Source organism: Rhinatrema bivittatum, chromosome 10 (genome assembly GCF_901001135.1).
Source record: "Rhinatrema bivittatum chromosome 10, aRhiBiv1.1, whole genome shotgun sequence".
NCBI lineage: Eukaryota > Metazoa > Chordata > Amphibia > Gymnophiona > Rhinatrematidae > Rhinatrema > Rhinatrema bivittatum.
The window spans coordinates 44,801,185-44,816,817 of record NC_042624.1 but is presented as its reverse complement, the minus strand read 5'-3'; the positions used below and the strand labels follow the sequence as shown (position 1 = coordinate 44,816,817).

The 15,633-nt window shown below is 42.7% G+C and overlaps 1 protein-coding gene across 2 annotated transcripts in view; it reads right to left on the bottom strand.

The window, feature by feature from the left end:
* The window catches only part of LOC115099970 (uncharacterized oxidoreductase ZK1290.5-like), a 299,743-nt gene that overhangs the window by 153,305 nt on the left and 130,805 nt on the right, over window positions 1-15,633 (bottom strand). For both annotated transcript variants that reach the window (XM_029618064.1, XM_029618065.1), the window contains exon 3: window positions 4,610-4,711. In XM_029618064.1, the coding sequence (XP_029473924.1) occupies window positions 4,610-4,711 (102 nt within the window). The remainder of the gene's footprint in view (window positions 1-4,609; window positions 4,712-15,633) is intronic.

The following is a 15,633-nucleotide window of genomic DNA, read 5'->3' as shown; positions in this document are numbered from 1 at the left end:
TGCCATCAAGCCGAGTACCTGTAGGTAGGACCACACCGTTGGGCCTACGGTGTTCATCAACTGACGCATTTGAGACATCAATCTATGGATTCAAACTTCCGGTAGGAAAACTGTCCTGTCCCATGTCGAACTGGACCCCTAGATACTCCGACTGGGATAGTTGAAGATTGCTCTTGGTCAGGTTCAGCACCCAACCAAGATCCTGCAATAAGGAGATCACCTTGTGTGTTACCAGATGGCTCTCTTCCTGATATTTGGCTCAAATCAGCCAGTCGTCCAAATACGGGTGCACCAGGATTCCTTCTTTTCGTAAGGCCACTGCTACCACCACCATAATCTTGGAAAATGTTCTGAGAGTTGGGGCTAGACCAAAAGGCAGTGCCCGAAACTGATAATGGTGCCCCAACACAGCAAAGCATAGAAAGCGTTGGTGTTTCAATCTGATGGGAATATGAATGTAAGCCTCTGACAGATCCAAGGTCAGAAATTTCCCTGACTGCACCTGCCATTATTACCGAGCGTAAGGTTTCCATTAAAAAATGTGTCATCTTCAAGTGACAATTGACCCTCTTGAGATCCAAGATGGGATGAAAGGAGCCCTCCTTCTCGGGCACAAGAAAATGAAAGGAATATTACACCATACTTTCAGACATGGGCACCGGAACCACAGCCCTCAGTCTGAGAAGCCTTTGAAGCATGAACTCCACTGCCTATGTCTTCTGTGGGGAGTGGCAAGGGGACACCATAAATATGTCCCAAGGAATACTGCAAAATTCCAATGCATACCCGTCGAGTATCATCTCTAGGACCCACTGGTCCGACGTGATCTCGACCCACCTCCGATGAGAGAGAGAGACATCCCCTTATTTCCTGTTTCCCCTATTTCCTGTTCCAGGGACGAAAGGACCGAGACCTACCGAAGGGCCGAGTCCTCTGAAAAGTTACTCCTCTATAGGGACAAATATGCCTGGATCCTCTAGAATGACCTTTCATGACAAGGGAGTGCTGCATCTGTCTCTTATCTTCTGGCAAACAAGGAACCGGAGATTCGCCCCACTTACTAGCCAGTTTCTCCAGCTCGCTACCAAACAAGAATGAGATTAGCCTTGGAGGTCGCATTGGCCGACCAATTTCTCAACCAAAACTGGTGCCTGGCTGCCACAATTGAAGCCACCCCCTCTGGCCGAAGTGCAGACCAAATCACAACAGCCAAAAAAGGCAGCAACTGGTTCCATAACTGACGGGATTTAATCCAGGGTCATCAACCTCCTGTGAGAAAAGCAAACAAGAGTGAGCCACCAAGGAACAAAAAGAAGGAACACTGCCACAGCTTTGAACGCCTGCTTAAGGATAGTCTCAATCTTCCTATCATGACCATCTTTCAAATCCACTCCTCCTTCAATGGGAATAGTGTTCCGTTTGGAGACTGCACACACCACTGCATCTACCTTCGGAAAAAGTAAGCACTCCAAAATCCGCACCCCTTTGAAATTAGCCTCTGGGACACCCCACTCAAGATCAATCAATTCTTGAATGGCTTCCATCATAAGGAAAAAAACAAGAGACTTTAAGGAATCAAAATAGGATTTTTTTCTTCGGCTCAGAAATGGGATTTGCCCCAGAAACTCCAAGCATGGTCAAGATCTGGGAAATCAAGACTGGCAGTTCATCCCTGTGAAAGAACCGCAACATAGTTCTATATGGCTCCAATCTGGGGGGAGTTTCCCATCCTCGAGAGGCAGGATCGGCATCATCCATGCCATATGGATCTTCAGCCAGAGGAGCCACTGTCGCTTAAAAGGGGGGGGGGGGGGTACTCCAGTGCAGAACAGAAGGTCCAGGCAAGGTTTCCACCTGTGCCTCTGCTCTAGGAGTATGGGACAGAACAGAGGACTGTACCTGAAGAAAAGATTGCAACCCAAGGGAAAATTCTACCCAGGAAAAAGTAGAAGCATCCAGTCCGGGAGGTAGCTGAGGAGTACTCACTGCTGAGGAGTACCTGCTGAGGAACCATTTATGGGAGTTCCAAATTCAGGTGCCCCATCTGAGACATTTTACCCAGACCCACATCTGGCTGGGAAGAACCAGGCTTAGTGAAATCAGAGGAAGACAATTCACCCTGAACCTCCAAACAGCGCTGGCTCAATTCAGCGGGTACTCCTGGATGAGATGCCCGAATGTGACAAGCAATGCAAAGAGAAAGGCGCTAAGGCTTCTTAGGCACAGGTGCTATTATGGCCAACAATGTGCTGCCCAAAAATTATGCATCCAACATTAGCATGCATATACCTAGGTGCTCCACCTTGCGCCCAAAAGTTATGTGCACAGCTAGGCTCTCACCCAGGTAGCCAAAAGGAAAGCACAGAAAACACTTAAGTGCACAGTGCCACTTATGTGCTGATGTAAGCACATGATCATTAGGCGGTACTGAACATAGGCGCTCACAATTCAAGGCTTTACTGTGCGCCCAACAACTGGGCGCACAACTGGAAGCACAGCAAGATGCACATGCCGGACCTACAAGTCTGTAGAGGGCAGCCTCAGAAAGCGCAGGAAAAGCCGTTAAGGCCTACCATACTGTGCGCAGTGAAAAACCTTGGAATGGGGCCTAGCCAACAGAGGATGCTCAACCCGCCAGGCTGCCTATGTCACTTGACCTCCCATGAAGTGGGACAAACGCTGGAACGGTGCGCTGAGCTTGGAGACCGGATGTGAGGAAGCCCTGCGCAGTAAAACCTCCCACTAAATTCTGTATTTTTTTAAAACTTACCAGAGCTCAGCCTTACCTGGCTGAGCACACAGAAGGTCTCCAGCTGCGGGGGGGGAGAGTATATGCTGTCACCGCTGTGCTCGGCTTCCTGCACCCGCTGCCTTTCAGCTGCCCATGCCAGCAAAACCAGCTACTGGACCAAGGCACAACTCTGAGGGACCACAGAAATCACCTCAAGAATTCTCAATTGGGGGAGGAATCATTTGGTATCCCCGCGGGAGAGTGGGGCATTAATTTTCTATCCAAAACTTTCCTTCTTAAAATTGAAGCAATCATCCCCAGTGGGATATTTTTATTTTATTATTTTATATACCGACATTCGATTGTAAGCCAGAGGGCTTACAATCTAAATTTTTGTACCTGAGGCAATTGAGGGTAAAGTGACTTGCCCAAGGTCACAAGGAGCGACAGCAGGACTTGAACCCTGGTCTCCTGGTTCATAGTCCACTGCTCTAACCACTAGGTTATTCCTCCTCCACCATCTGCTGGAGACAGAAAAGACTGGCGGGCTGAGATCACTGCAGGGGTATATATACTGTGACATCAGCTTGCTCCATCGCCATCTGCTGATAGGAGTGCATAACCCACTTTTTCTGGATTCATCTGACTAGACGCTAAGAAATATGCATTACGCGTGATCGGGCCACACCCACGCATATATAGCATTCTTGAAGTGAGTAAACCTTTGAAAATTTGCCTTTTAGGCTTTTTCTTTTATGAATTGAAGAAATGTCATGAAATAATGCAAGAAAATAGCACCATCGGTGCTAAAAACCACATTGAAACATATAGATGTTAATTTTCAAAGAGACAGCAATGCTTGCAAGCTTCTGGGCTCTCTTCAAGAATTCCACAAGCTTCAGTGCTGCCCCCCTCCCCCCCTTTTTTTTTTACCCACATCCTTTGCAAGCGCAAAGGATGTGGGTTAAATCTGTTACAAGCAGGAGCTTTCTGGGTCCTCCTCCAGTGCTGCTTCTTTTCCCTCCTGAGGGCCGGGGCAATTTTGCAACCAGGCTTTCCTGTGGATACACCCATCCATTTACCTGCGTAAATCCCTTGGAAAATTACTCCAATAAAGGGAAAGGGTGGCTGAGTTTACCTTAGGAGCACCTGACTATTGAACTAGCCCCTCACCTGTATCTTCCATTAAGCCTGCAGATTCTCGCAAACCTAATGGTCACTAAAAAGTAATGTAAAGGTAGAGTGGCTATATAACTATGTCAAAAGGGGCTCACGGTGCTCAGGGAGATGTAGTCTTTTTCTTTAGGGAAAGCATGCATGCAAAGGAGTAAACGTAAGCTTGGTTCAAGAGGTCTCTTTTGACATGCATGTGTTTAGTCATTCAATGTAAATGATAAAAGTGTAACCTAGGTAAGGTATGACAAGTGAGACTTTGGAAAAATATTGCAATGATAGCAAAATAAACTGATAGGCGTTGAGTGGTAGCTTACAGACTAATTTATTAAAGCATGAGCTTTCGAGGACAGCGTCCATTCATCTGACAAAGTAGACTCTGTCCTTGAAATCTCATGCTTTAATAAATTAGTCAGAGGTGCCACTCGACTCCTGTCTTTTCTGCTACACCAGACTAACATGGCTATCCCTCTGAAGATTTTTCAATGAAAAAATAGGAAGGGAGCAATATTTATACAATATAGGGTCCCATTAAATGTGCACATAAATGAATATTGCAAATTGATATAATACATCAATGACAGCAAGTTTCCTTAAAATGCAAATACTCTTAAAACTGACTTTATTGACAATGCAAGAGTTTATTATTATTGCCAACATGCTAAATAAAGTGGCACCAAGTCTATCACTAGCTTCCAGGAGTACCTTTTTCATACAGTTCCTCCATGGCTCCCCAGGTTTCTGCTCGAACCTCACGACAACTTTTGCCGGGAATGCGTCCATCAGGCCAGTGTATCAAATAAAGATCTGGGGGAAAATAAAATAGTTTAAGCCATCACATTATTTATAGTCAAAGAATATATGCCAAAAATAAGTGATCTACATTCTCCATGCCTTTACCACAGCTATGCTTGCCATCGTATTCTGTTTTGTATTTTGTGTCAAGAGACAGAAAATTAGCATCAAATGACCTATGATTATGCTGCCCTGCACTCAGTCTTTACAAAAAAATGAATGAAAAGTTCAAGCATTTATGGAAAACTATGCTCAAGACTTCAAGCATCTTTAATCATCTGCTTTTAATCATCTGCCATGCTGTATGTTAAGGAATTCTTTATATTTACACATCTTTAAAACTTTGACCCTGCTTTGTACATTTGTTCTTCACTGTAAAAAATAAAAAATAAAAAAATCATTGTGGTTTCAGTACACTGCTAAAATTTAGCAAAGTTTTATTAAAAAAAAAAAAGAAAGAAGAAGAAGAGAGACAGACTCTTTGTGTATTATTTTTCAGCCTACATGAAACCATGGTTTCAGAACATAAAAGCACTATACTTGGTTTTCATATCTGGCAGCCTGGGTTAGGTCCCAAGTGAGTTTGATGGTTTCAAGCTAGTCCCACCCAGTGCACACCACAAAACTACTGCTCAAGTTGGCACAGTTGAGAGTCTCTAATCAGGTCAACCCTAGCACTGAAATTTTGTGAGTGATAAATGCCCTACACTGAAGTTTGTTGGCAGAGATGGATAAAAGAAGCTTGTACAAAACAAATCTGTCTCAGCCAAGAAGAAAGTATGAGAATTGTAGTTCCTTGGCCCATTGAGTTTTATTAAGGTTTTCGCAACCAGGAGTATCTGAGGATATGAAAACCTGTCCCCTAATTATTAGCATGATTTGGGAGAAGATATCCAATGCTAATTTCCTATCTGATCCTCTCCTGGAACAGAAGTTATGGGCCTTATTCAGAGGGGTTATAAACAGATCTATATCGAGTGCTGCCCACTCAAGAAAAATCTTGTTTCCACTTTCTAGTCCAGGGATCACTTGTGGGGGTGTAAGCTGGTCTGTCAGACCCACTGTCATTTCCTGCCAGAGAACCCAAATAGCTACACAAAGCAAGGTTCCACATTGACAGTCACCACCCAGGATGAAGATCTAGGTGTCATCGTGGATAATATGTTGAATCCTCTGCCTAGTGCGCATTGGTGGTGGCCAAGAAAGCCAACAGAATGCTAGGAATTATTAGCAAAGGAATGGAGAATAAAACAGAAAATATCATAATGCTTCTGTATTGTTCTATGGTGTGACTGCACCTTGAATACTATGAGGTAGATTGGGAGATGTGAGCCCAAATCGGGCTTGCGCACGCCAACGAATTTTAAAAGCCACCCAGATGCACGCACATTCCACTCAGTTTCAAAAAGGGGTGCGATGTGGGCATGGTCAGGGAGGGACAATGTCATTTTGAGTGTGGCCAAGAGATGTGCACATAAATACTTACGCACCCTGGCACGCACCCAGGTCCTTTGCTGCATAACTTTACTTCTGCTATGAAGGAGGTGTAACTGTAAAAAACCAAAAATCTCAGCCATTTTGGAGGAGTTTAAAGGGTCTGGGGTAACTAGGGGGAGTGCAGGTTTTTAAAATGGGGGGTTTGGAGGACCTAGCTCAACACTGGGCAAACTGGTGGACAAACTGGTGAAACTAATCATGGCATAGATGTGCACTGGGTTTAAAATACCCTGACTTATGAAACCCGATTTATGCACCTAGGCATGTGCACACTTAAAATTGTGCAGACGTGCACGTGGGCAATCTATTTTATAACATGCGCACAAGTTATAAAATGGCTGCGTATCTGGGCGCGCTGAAGTGCCGATTTGAAAGTTACCATCCCTGTGCAGTTCTGGTCATCGCATCTCAAATAAGATATACTGGAATTAGAAAAGGCACAGAGAAGGGTACCAAAATGATAAAGGGGATGAAATGATTCCTCTATAAGCAAAGGCTAAAGAGGTCAGAGCTCTTTATCTTAGAGAAAAGATGGCTGAGGGGAGATATGATAGAGGAATATAAAATAATGAGTGGTGTGGAATGGGTAATCGTGAATTGTTTGTTTACTCTTTAAAAAAGTATAAAGACTAGAGGACACTCAATGAAGTTACTAGATAATACATTTAAGCAAACAGGAGAAAAATGTTTTTTTTTACTCAATGCATAATTAAGTTCTGGATTGTGTTGCTGGAGGATATGGTAAAAGCTGTCAGTGTAGCTGGGTTTACAAAACGTTTGGACAAGTTCCTGGAAGAAAAGTCCATAAACCATTATTAAGGTGGACTTGGAGATAAGCAGCATGGAATCTATCTACCTTTGAGGATCCTGCCAGGTATTTTTGACTTACACTGGCCACTGTTGGAAACAGGATACTAGGCTTGATGGTCCTTTGGTCTGACCTAGTATGGCAAATCTTATGTTAAGATTCCACTGAGACATTAGAACCCACTGGGCTTATATCAAATGAAGATATGCCAAGTATGTGACATGAACAGCTGAGGCCATATGTCCCAACACCCTCAACATTTCCTAAACTTATATCTACTGAATGCATTTTGTAGAGTAAGCCCTGAATAGCGCCAGGGCTTTATAATTATCAGTCACCTATATGTGAGTTCAGTCCTTGTTGGTAGTTGGCTGAATGTAAATCCTCTTATCTTCATCCCCCCTGCCATTGAAGCAGAGAGCTATGCTGGATATGCATGGAAAGTGAAGTATTAGGCTTATTTGTTTGGGGAAGTAACCACTGCAACAAGCAAGCTACTCCCACGCTTATTCGTGAATGCAAATCCTTTTTCCCACATTTCCTCTTGCCGATGAAGCATAGAGCAATGTTGGAGTCGCATTAACCGTGTGTATGTTTATTGAATAAGGGTATTTATCACCAGGTAGTAGCCATCATTTCCGCAAGCCACCCCCATGCCTCTTCTCTTCATTCACATCCTCTAGACTTTATGGATCCACAGTGTTTATCCTACGCCCCTTTGAAATCCTTCACAGTTTTTGTCTTCACCACTTCCTCCGGAAGGGCGTTCCAGGCATCCACCACCCCTTCCGTGAAGAAATACTTCCTGACATTGGTTCTGAGTCTTCCTCCCTGGAGTTTTAAATCGTGAAGAAAACTGACATCACAAAACCAAAAATTCTTGACAGAAAAATATGCAACAAGCTGCTGCTGAGAAGCTTCAGTAGAGTGAAATAAAAATCTGGAATACTGCTATAGCTGTTGACAAAAGATTTTTTCAAAAATTAAAAACTGACAAAAAAAAAACTGTCTAGCGAAGTAGAAGGATGACCAAAGAGGCCCAATGCGAGTGAAGATGATCTGGCTGGCAAACCAAAAAGTCCTCCGGAAGTCCTGTGTATGTCTAGAAAAGCTTCCTAGGCTTTTCTAAGCTTTGTGAAAAATGCTCCGTGTTAGGGCTGGATGATCTCACTCACTTTTATTTATTTTTATTTTATTTAAGAGCTTTTATATACCGATAACCGTTTTGCACAACGTATCGGTTTACAAGAAATAGAGGTTAGATATCGTTGCATAAACGTTTACATTGAACAACTGGTAACATATTTGGTTAACAGAAGAATGATTACATGGTAGCATATATGGTTAACAGAGGAATAATGAAATAATACATAATTAATACGTAAAAATAAAGTGTTAAGAGAAGTTGTAAGTTGAACTAATTACAGTTGGAAGCATGTATAGGTAATAGAAAAATAATTAAATGTTGGTCAGTAAGTAATGATGAAGAGTCAAGAGACTCTTCATCATTATTTACTTCATCATTACTTGTGTGCCTGATATAGCCTGCTTGTCAATGGAGAAAAAAGAACTTGTAAAAAATATTTTTAAAAGTGGTCTTCCTCTCTCTATGTATGTGTGTGTGTGGTGGGGGAGGGGGCTGTGACCCCACTACTAACACCAATGGAAGAAGCAGGGCTCCATGAACTGCTTGCTGATTGGCTCCCAGCAGGGCAATTACAGGTGAAGGAACCAGAACAAGTCTCTAAAACATGCAAAAAAATACAGCTCAATTTGATTGTCAGCTTTTTTCTCTACAAGATGGAAAGTACAAAATAAAATGTAAAATCCAAAATAATGGGACTCTGCATCTGCTAACATTTATGGGGGAAGTTTTTCAAACTGCCCAAACTGGTGCACAGTGACGCGGAGGAGGTGAATGCTGGGGGAGGGGAGGGTTCAGAGAGAGGGTGAATGTTGGAGACTGGGATAGGAGCGAGAAGGTGAAAAGGGTAGTGAAAGCAGAACATGTGCATGTGGCAAGGTTTTTTCCTCCCTCAGATTTGGCAATCCTACTCTTTACAAAGGTAGAAATGCAGAGCAGGTGACTACAAGCCCGTTAACCTCACCTCCTCCATTTTCCATCTCCCTTGCTTTACTGTTTTTCATATAAATGCTACTTCTCCCCCCTTTTTTTGCCTACCCTGTTCCATCCTGAAAGAATTATAGTCCTCTAAGGCCATATCCCAGTGAGGGGCCTCACAGTTCTGTGACAGCAGCAATATGTAGATCTCCCTCTAGCATTACAGCTTGCAAATCTGGAATGTTATTTCCTACACTACAAAATACTTGTGCTCTTAGCCTTGCATGTATTCCCTCTATATATCCTCATACCTCTTCTCCCTCCCACCCCTTTATTTCTGTTCTTTATAGGTTGCCTTATCACGGATGTACATTTGTGTTTTTCACCACTAACTTTGTTACAGATGACAAATCAAATTAATAAGCAACTATCTACCACCTCCGTCCTTTAGTTTAAAATTCTATCAACATATGATAAGATCTGTTCAGTATCACAAAGGATCTGGGTTCCTCTTTAAGAGATGCAGGTCATCTCTACAGTATTATCTTGCACCTGTTGCCCCAGTCCCCAAAATATCCATTACTCTCTTCTTTAAACAGGCAGCAGGAAGGAAAAATGGCCAGCAATAATTATCTGCTATCATTTTATCTATATATATAGATACACAGACAGACAGACAGAGACAGAGTCTCGCACACAGATGGACGCACACAGATAGACACCCATCCCTGCGCCCTGTACCCGCCCCCCAATGTCTTAAAATGTCCCCGCCCTTCATCATTTATACCCCTTCAAGCATCCCTTCTTTACCCTTGTTCCACTTAGTTGCTCGTTTACAAGTTAACCATGTTACAGACCAGTTATGTTTATTACGTTTCATTGTAAGAAATAAGACCCCTCCCCTCCCCCGCTTATTTCAGTTCTGTTCTTCAGTAAACCGATGTGACATCACGGATCTAATGTTGGGATATAAAAATGTATAAATAAATAAATAAATAATTATTATATAAAAATTCAAGAAAACACTTTGGAATGAAAATAATTATCAAGAAAAGTACAACATGCAATAAAATAAGGAAAAAAGAACAAATCAATTAGGGGGTAATTTTCTAAAGGATTTATGTGCCAAACTCTAGTTTATGCACGTAAATTGTGCTTTCAAAATCATCCAGGAGGTTGTACAGAGAAAGGTAAGGTAGGCACTCTGGGGGTGGAGTTGGGAAGGGGAAAACCTTGCACGCATACCTTTGGTTTTTGAAAGCAGGCACATTTATGTACATGCAAAAAATGACATCTGCTCAGAAGCGTGTGTAACTTCTTAAGCAAACGGCAGCACGATCTGGGAATTTTCAAAGTGGATTCAAGCATTAAGTCCACTTTGAAAGTGTGGGCGAAAGTCTGCGGGTACTTTGTAGCCACACTAATTCTACACGGGTTGCTGAAATTACCCTCCTAATGTCCTACTCAGTCCACTTATTTCTGGGCGATTAAGCCATCAAAAGTAAAGGAAATATTTGCCAAGCACCGTAGCCTATCCCCAAACTCCCCTCCCCCCTTACTCACAAAATTAGTCCTGGTGGTCCAGTGGGAGCCCGGAGCACCCCCTGACTCAGGGCCCAGTGGCAGCCATTTTTCAAAATGGTGCCGCCCAGCTTTTGCCCTATCATGTGAAGTACTGTGGATTAGAGAATAAGCTCCTTAATTTGCAGATTCAGAGAATTTTCATAAAAGTAGTTTCATTGTACTGCATTTTCTCTATTTTCCCAAATCTACTGGTTAGAAACCTGAACCTGGGAGTCTGAAGCTTGAACATGAATTGATACCGCTTGTGTTTGAGTAGAAAGGGATGTTTCCATAACTGCCAAAGCATCCCAGATAGCTTCCAAGGTAAATGAAGCCTGGGAATGGCTGAAGCCTAACGCTTCTCTCGGGAGGAATTGCTAAATGTAACTGCTTCCATCTGGGCACTCACTCCCATCTGCTCAGCTGCTGAGCCAAGCACCACTGCTCCTAACCCAGAAACCAAGGTCAGAGAGGCCTCCGCTCTGCCAGCACCACTCTCCATACTCTGCAGAGATCCAGGGTGGTCTCTTGGTCTCACTGCATGCAAGCCTGTGTCTCTTCTAGGCAGCTGGACACAGGAAGCAACTTCAGCCCCAGCTGGGGTGAACCCAATACGCACAGACACTTTCGATGGTGGAGGCAGCTCACGTTCCCCGAGACTCAAAGATATTCATCCAGGGAGTCCACTGCTGAATCTGTACACACTGGGATGGATCTGGGCTTCTTCCCAACTCTCAGGCCGTGGTCATGATGCCAGGATACCAGCATGTGCACCTGGGCCTGCCTGCCTTCCTTTTCCCCATAAATAAGATAAGAAACAGTGACTGTCACAACGTGACAAGCTGAGCCCAGAGAACAGTCTCAGCATTAGTCTGCTAAACACTATTTTGATCTCTGCTATCATCTTCTATGGTTATCTCTTTACCTCATTTTATTTTTAAGCATATTACTGCTCGATATGGAATTTCTGGAAAACCTAACATAGCCAGGGGAATTCCAGCAGACCCTCTATATCTGGAATTCAGTCATGCAGGGCTTTATCAGGGCATTGTTCATATTGTGAATGACTGGAAAGTCAAACGGATACAGGATAATCCACTGAAATGGGACAGAAACTGGATATCAGTTTGACAACAGGCCATCACGGCAAGTAACCATCATTGCCTGAAAGCTGACAGTTGTGGAAAGTCCCAGGGTCACAGTTGCACAATCCGGCTTAAATTCCACAATGTTTCATGTCTAGAAGTGGAAATAATCAGTTTTGTGTTTAAGTATGCAGATGAAACTAAAACAGGCACAGAGATAAGAGCATTGGAAGCCAAAGGGGGGAAAAACTCATGACGTTCTGGTCAGACTTGGGGTTTGAATGCAATTACAGTAAATGGGATTTAAGGCAGCAAAAGTTATAACGGGTGGAAAACTCACAGCCGTGGGCTACATATGACCAGCTGAGCTCTCAAAAAACAACACAGAAGCCAATCCAACGCAGCAGGAATGTGACCAAAACAAAATTAGATCGGTGTCAAGAAATGCTTTAATTATAAATAGTATAAACCAATGCCCAACTCGGGCTGAGTTTCGCCCATACAATGTGGGCTGCTTCAGGAGCTAGGTGAGTAAAAGAACAACATGAAACAGAAGATGATCATTCAAATAATGTTAAAAACAGAAAATCCTCCACAGTAACTAGTGGTGCAGCTATAGACATCAGCTGTAACTTTACAGTACTGAAGAGCACGAACACACAGGTGGGCGTCTCAGCATTTACACAACCCAGGTAGACTCTAATGCTCTTTGACACACATAAGAACATAAGAAAATGCCATACTGGGTCAGACCAAGGGTCCATCAAGCCCAGCATCCTGTCTCCAACAGTGGCCAATCCAGGCCATAAGAACCTGGCAAGTACCCAAAAACTAAGTCTATTCCATGTTACCGTTGCTAATGGCAGTGGCTATTCTCTAAGTGAACTTAATAGCAGATAATGGACTTCTCCTCCAAGAACTTATCCAATCCTTTTTTAAACACAACTATACTAAATGCACTAACCACATCCTCTGGCAACAAATTCCAGAGTTTAATTGTGCGTTGAGTAAAAAAGAACTTCCTCCGATTAGTTTTAAATGTGCCACATGCTAACTTCATGGAGTGGCCCCTAGTCTTTCTACTATCCAAAAGAGTAAATAACTGATTCACATCTATCCGTTCTAGACCTCTCATGATTTTAAACACCTCTATCATATCTCCCCTCAGCCGTCTCTTCTCCAAGCTGAAAAGTCCTAACCTCTTTAGTCTTTCCTCATAGGGGAGTTGTTCCATTCCCCTTATCATTTTGGTAGCCCTTCTCTGTACCTTCTCCATCTCAATTATATTTTTTTGAGATGCGGCAACCAGAATTGTACACAGTATTCAAGGTGCGGTCTCACCATGCAGCAATACAGAGGCATTATGACATTTTCCGTTTTATTCACCATTTCCTTTCTAATAGTTCCCAACATTCTGTTTGCTTTTTTGACTGCTGCAGCGCACTGAACCGACGATTTCAATGTGTTATCCACTATGATGCTTAGATCTCTTTCTTGGGTTGTAGCACCTAATATGGAACCCAACATTGTATAATTATAGCATGGGTTATTTTTCCCTATATGCATCACCTTGCACTTATCCACATTAAATTTCACCTGCCATTTTGATGCCCAATTTTCCAGTCTCACAAGGTCTTCCTGCAATTTATCACAATCTGCTTGTGTTTTAACTACTCTGAACAATTTTGTGTCATCTGCAAATTTGATTATCTCACTCGTCATATTTTTTTCCAGATCATTTATAAATATATTGAAAAGTAAGGGTCCCAATACACACACACACACACACACACACACACACACACATATCCCAGGCAGGCTCCTTTTTTTCACTAGCAGCCCCATCGGTGCCTCCTCAATGAATATACAGGAGCCTGTTCAGCTGCTTCTCCTCCTCCTGTGCCAGCCCAGTGGTATTCAAGACTCACAGAGCTAACACTTCCTCTATGCTAATCTCATACATTGCAAGATCAGCATAAAAGAATATTGGCCCTGCAATTTTTTATTTATTTATTTTTTAATATTGTGGGGCCAGCAGGAGGAAGAGCAGCAGAACAGACTCCCTCCTGGAAGGATTGTGCACAGGCCTCTTCTTTTGTTTTTTGCTGCCAGTGAGATGAGGGTCCATCGGCAGCCTCACACGCCTCTGCTTTTTTCCACCACCGGTGGGATCAGGTCCATTGGTGACCTTATGGGCCTCTTCTTTTCTTTGCTGCCAGTGGGATGGGGTCCACTGGTGGTCCTCTTTCTTTTTCGGTCCCCTTCCTCACTTTCATCGCTACCACTCCAGCTGTGCCACCCTGTGCAACTGCATGGTTTGCACAGCTGCTAGCACCTGGCCTGATGGGGACCAAACCTTCAATTAATGATTTATTCATTACTGACCTCAATGTCAAAAGTGGTCTCTTCCATTGCTTATATTAAACGGGCAGGAATCTAACCAACAATAGGTCACATTCACTGTCACTGCAAACAGGCCTTCCACTTCTCTCTCTACCCTCGCAGCAGGCTGGGCATGAGGAAAAGAGAACAGAGGATGGAACCAGTAAGAGGAGCTAATGGGGATCACTAATCATTAAGAGGTCCATATTCAAAAGCCATTTAGATGGATAACCCAAAAGTTACCTGTTTAAATGGCAAATCTGGGTGTTGGACAACACAAGCAGTCTGTAACTTTTCAGAGGACAGACAAACCCCAGCCTCTGGTCTTCTCACAGAAAACTTTATTCTTCACAAGCAAATGGTTCAACATGAACAGGTTACTTTCAGCAACATAAAACCTGATGCCCCTTTTTGTGTATACAGCAGTGGTGATTTTCTGCCAGGTGACCTTTTGAACTTGCTTCCTTTTTCCCCACTGGAAAAAGTAGAAGGTCTAGTACCTTTCTTATTTAGAAAACTACCATAGTGACTGGTCAGAAAGGGCCTGCTCTCTACTTTAATCTTATCTTCAAGGTATTTTGCTGCTGAACTTTGTGTTAAAAAAAAACACCTGCATGAAGAGAAAGTAAGGTTCATGGCCCTGAAAAGCTGGACACCATGTTTTGTACACGGTTCCTTTCTGCTTTGTAGAGTATAATCTCATGACTGAGGCTATTAAACTGGGAGAGAAGGTATAAAAACTGTACTCTTAATTCTTCTCATTTGAGCTGGTTGTTCAGAGTCCTTAGAGGAGAGGGAACAGGGAGAATATTAATAGTCATTATCTCAATTCCAGTTTGTTTTCAGAGACACCAATATTTCTTTCTAAAAAGGTATCACTTTTTTTTTACTGAAGCCTTTGAATGAATGATTTTAATTGCCTTTTATATTACTTTATTTATGCTTATGTATTAAAATGTATTGCCATTTGTTTGTTAAATGTTTTTATGGATGTCATGCTGTAATCTGCACTGAATTATACTTTAGGAAGCTGCGGAATATAAGCCTGAATAAATACTGTAGCTTGAGAAAGGAAATGTATATGGTTATTTACCCAAGGAATCGCAACTGGGAAGACTGGATGGACCTTTCTGTTCTTTTTCTGCCATCATTTACTATGTTACTATTTAAACAAAAAAACTCATTGATTAGAGCAACTCAGTTGAAAAAAAAAGTAAAGATAATGCTCTGACTACAAATGCCTTCTGTCTTCACTGAGGTACAAGTGTTCAGTATCTCTCAGTATCCTGATGGCCAAGACCCTTATAGACCTCAACAAAAATAAGAGGCCACTATTCAGTACTCCATTTAGTGGAGAAGTTATCCGGCTAAAGTTAGCCGGATAACTTGTATCGTATATTCAGCGAGATATACATCCCGCTGAATATACTTGCTTAGTTATCCAGTTGCATGTAATCAGCTAACTTTAAAACCTAACCGGCTATGTTTGAATATAGCCAGTTAGGTTTTAAAGTTAGCTAGCCTTGTGTGGTCAGAT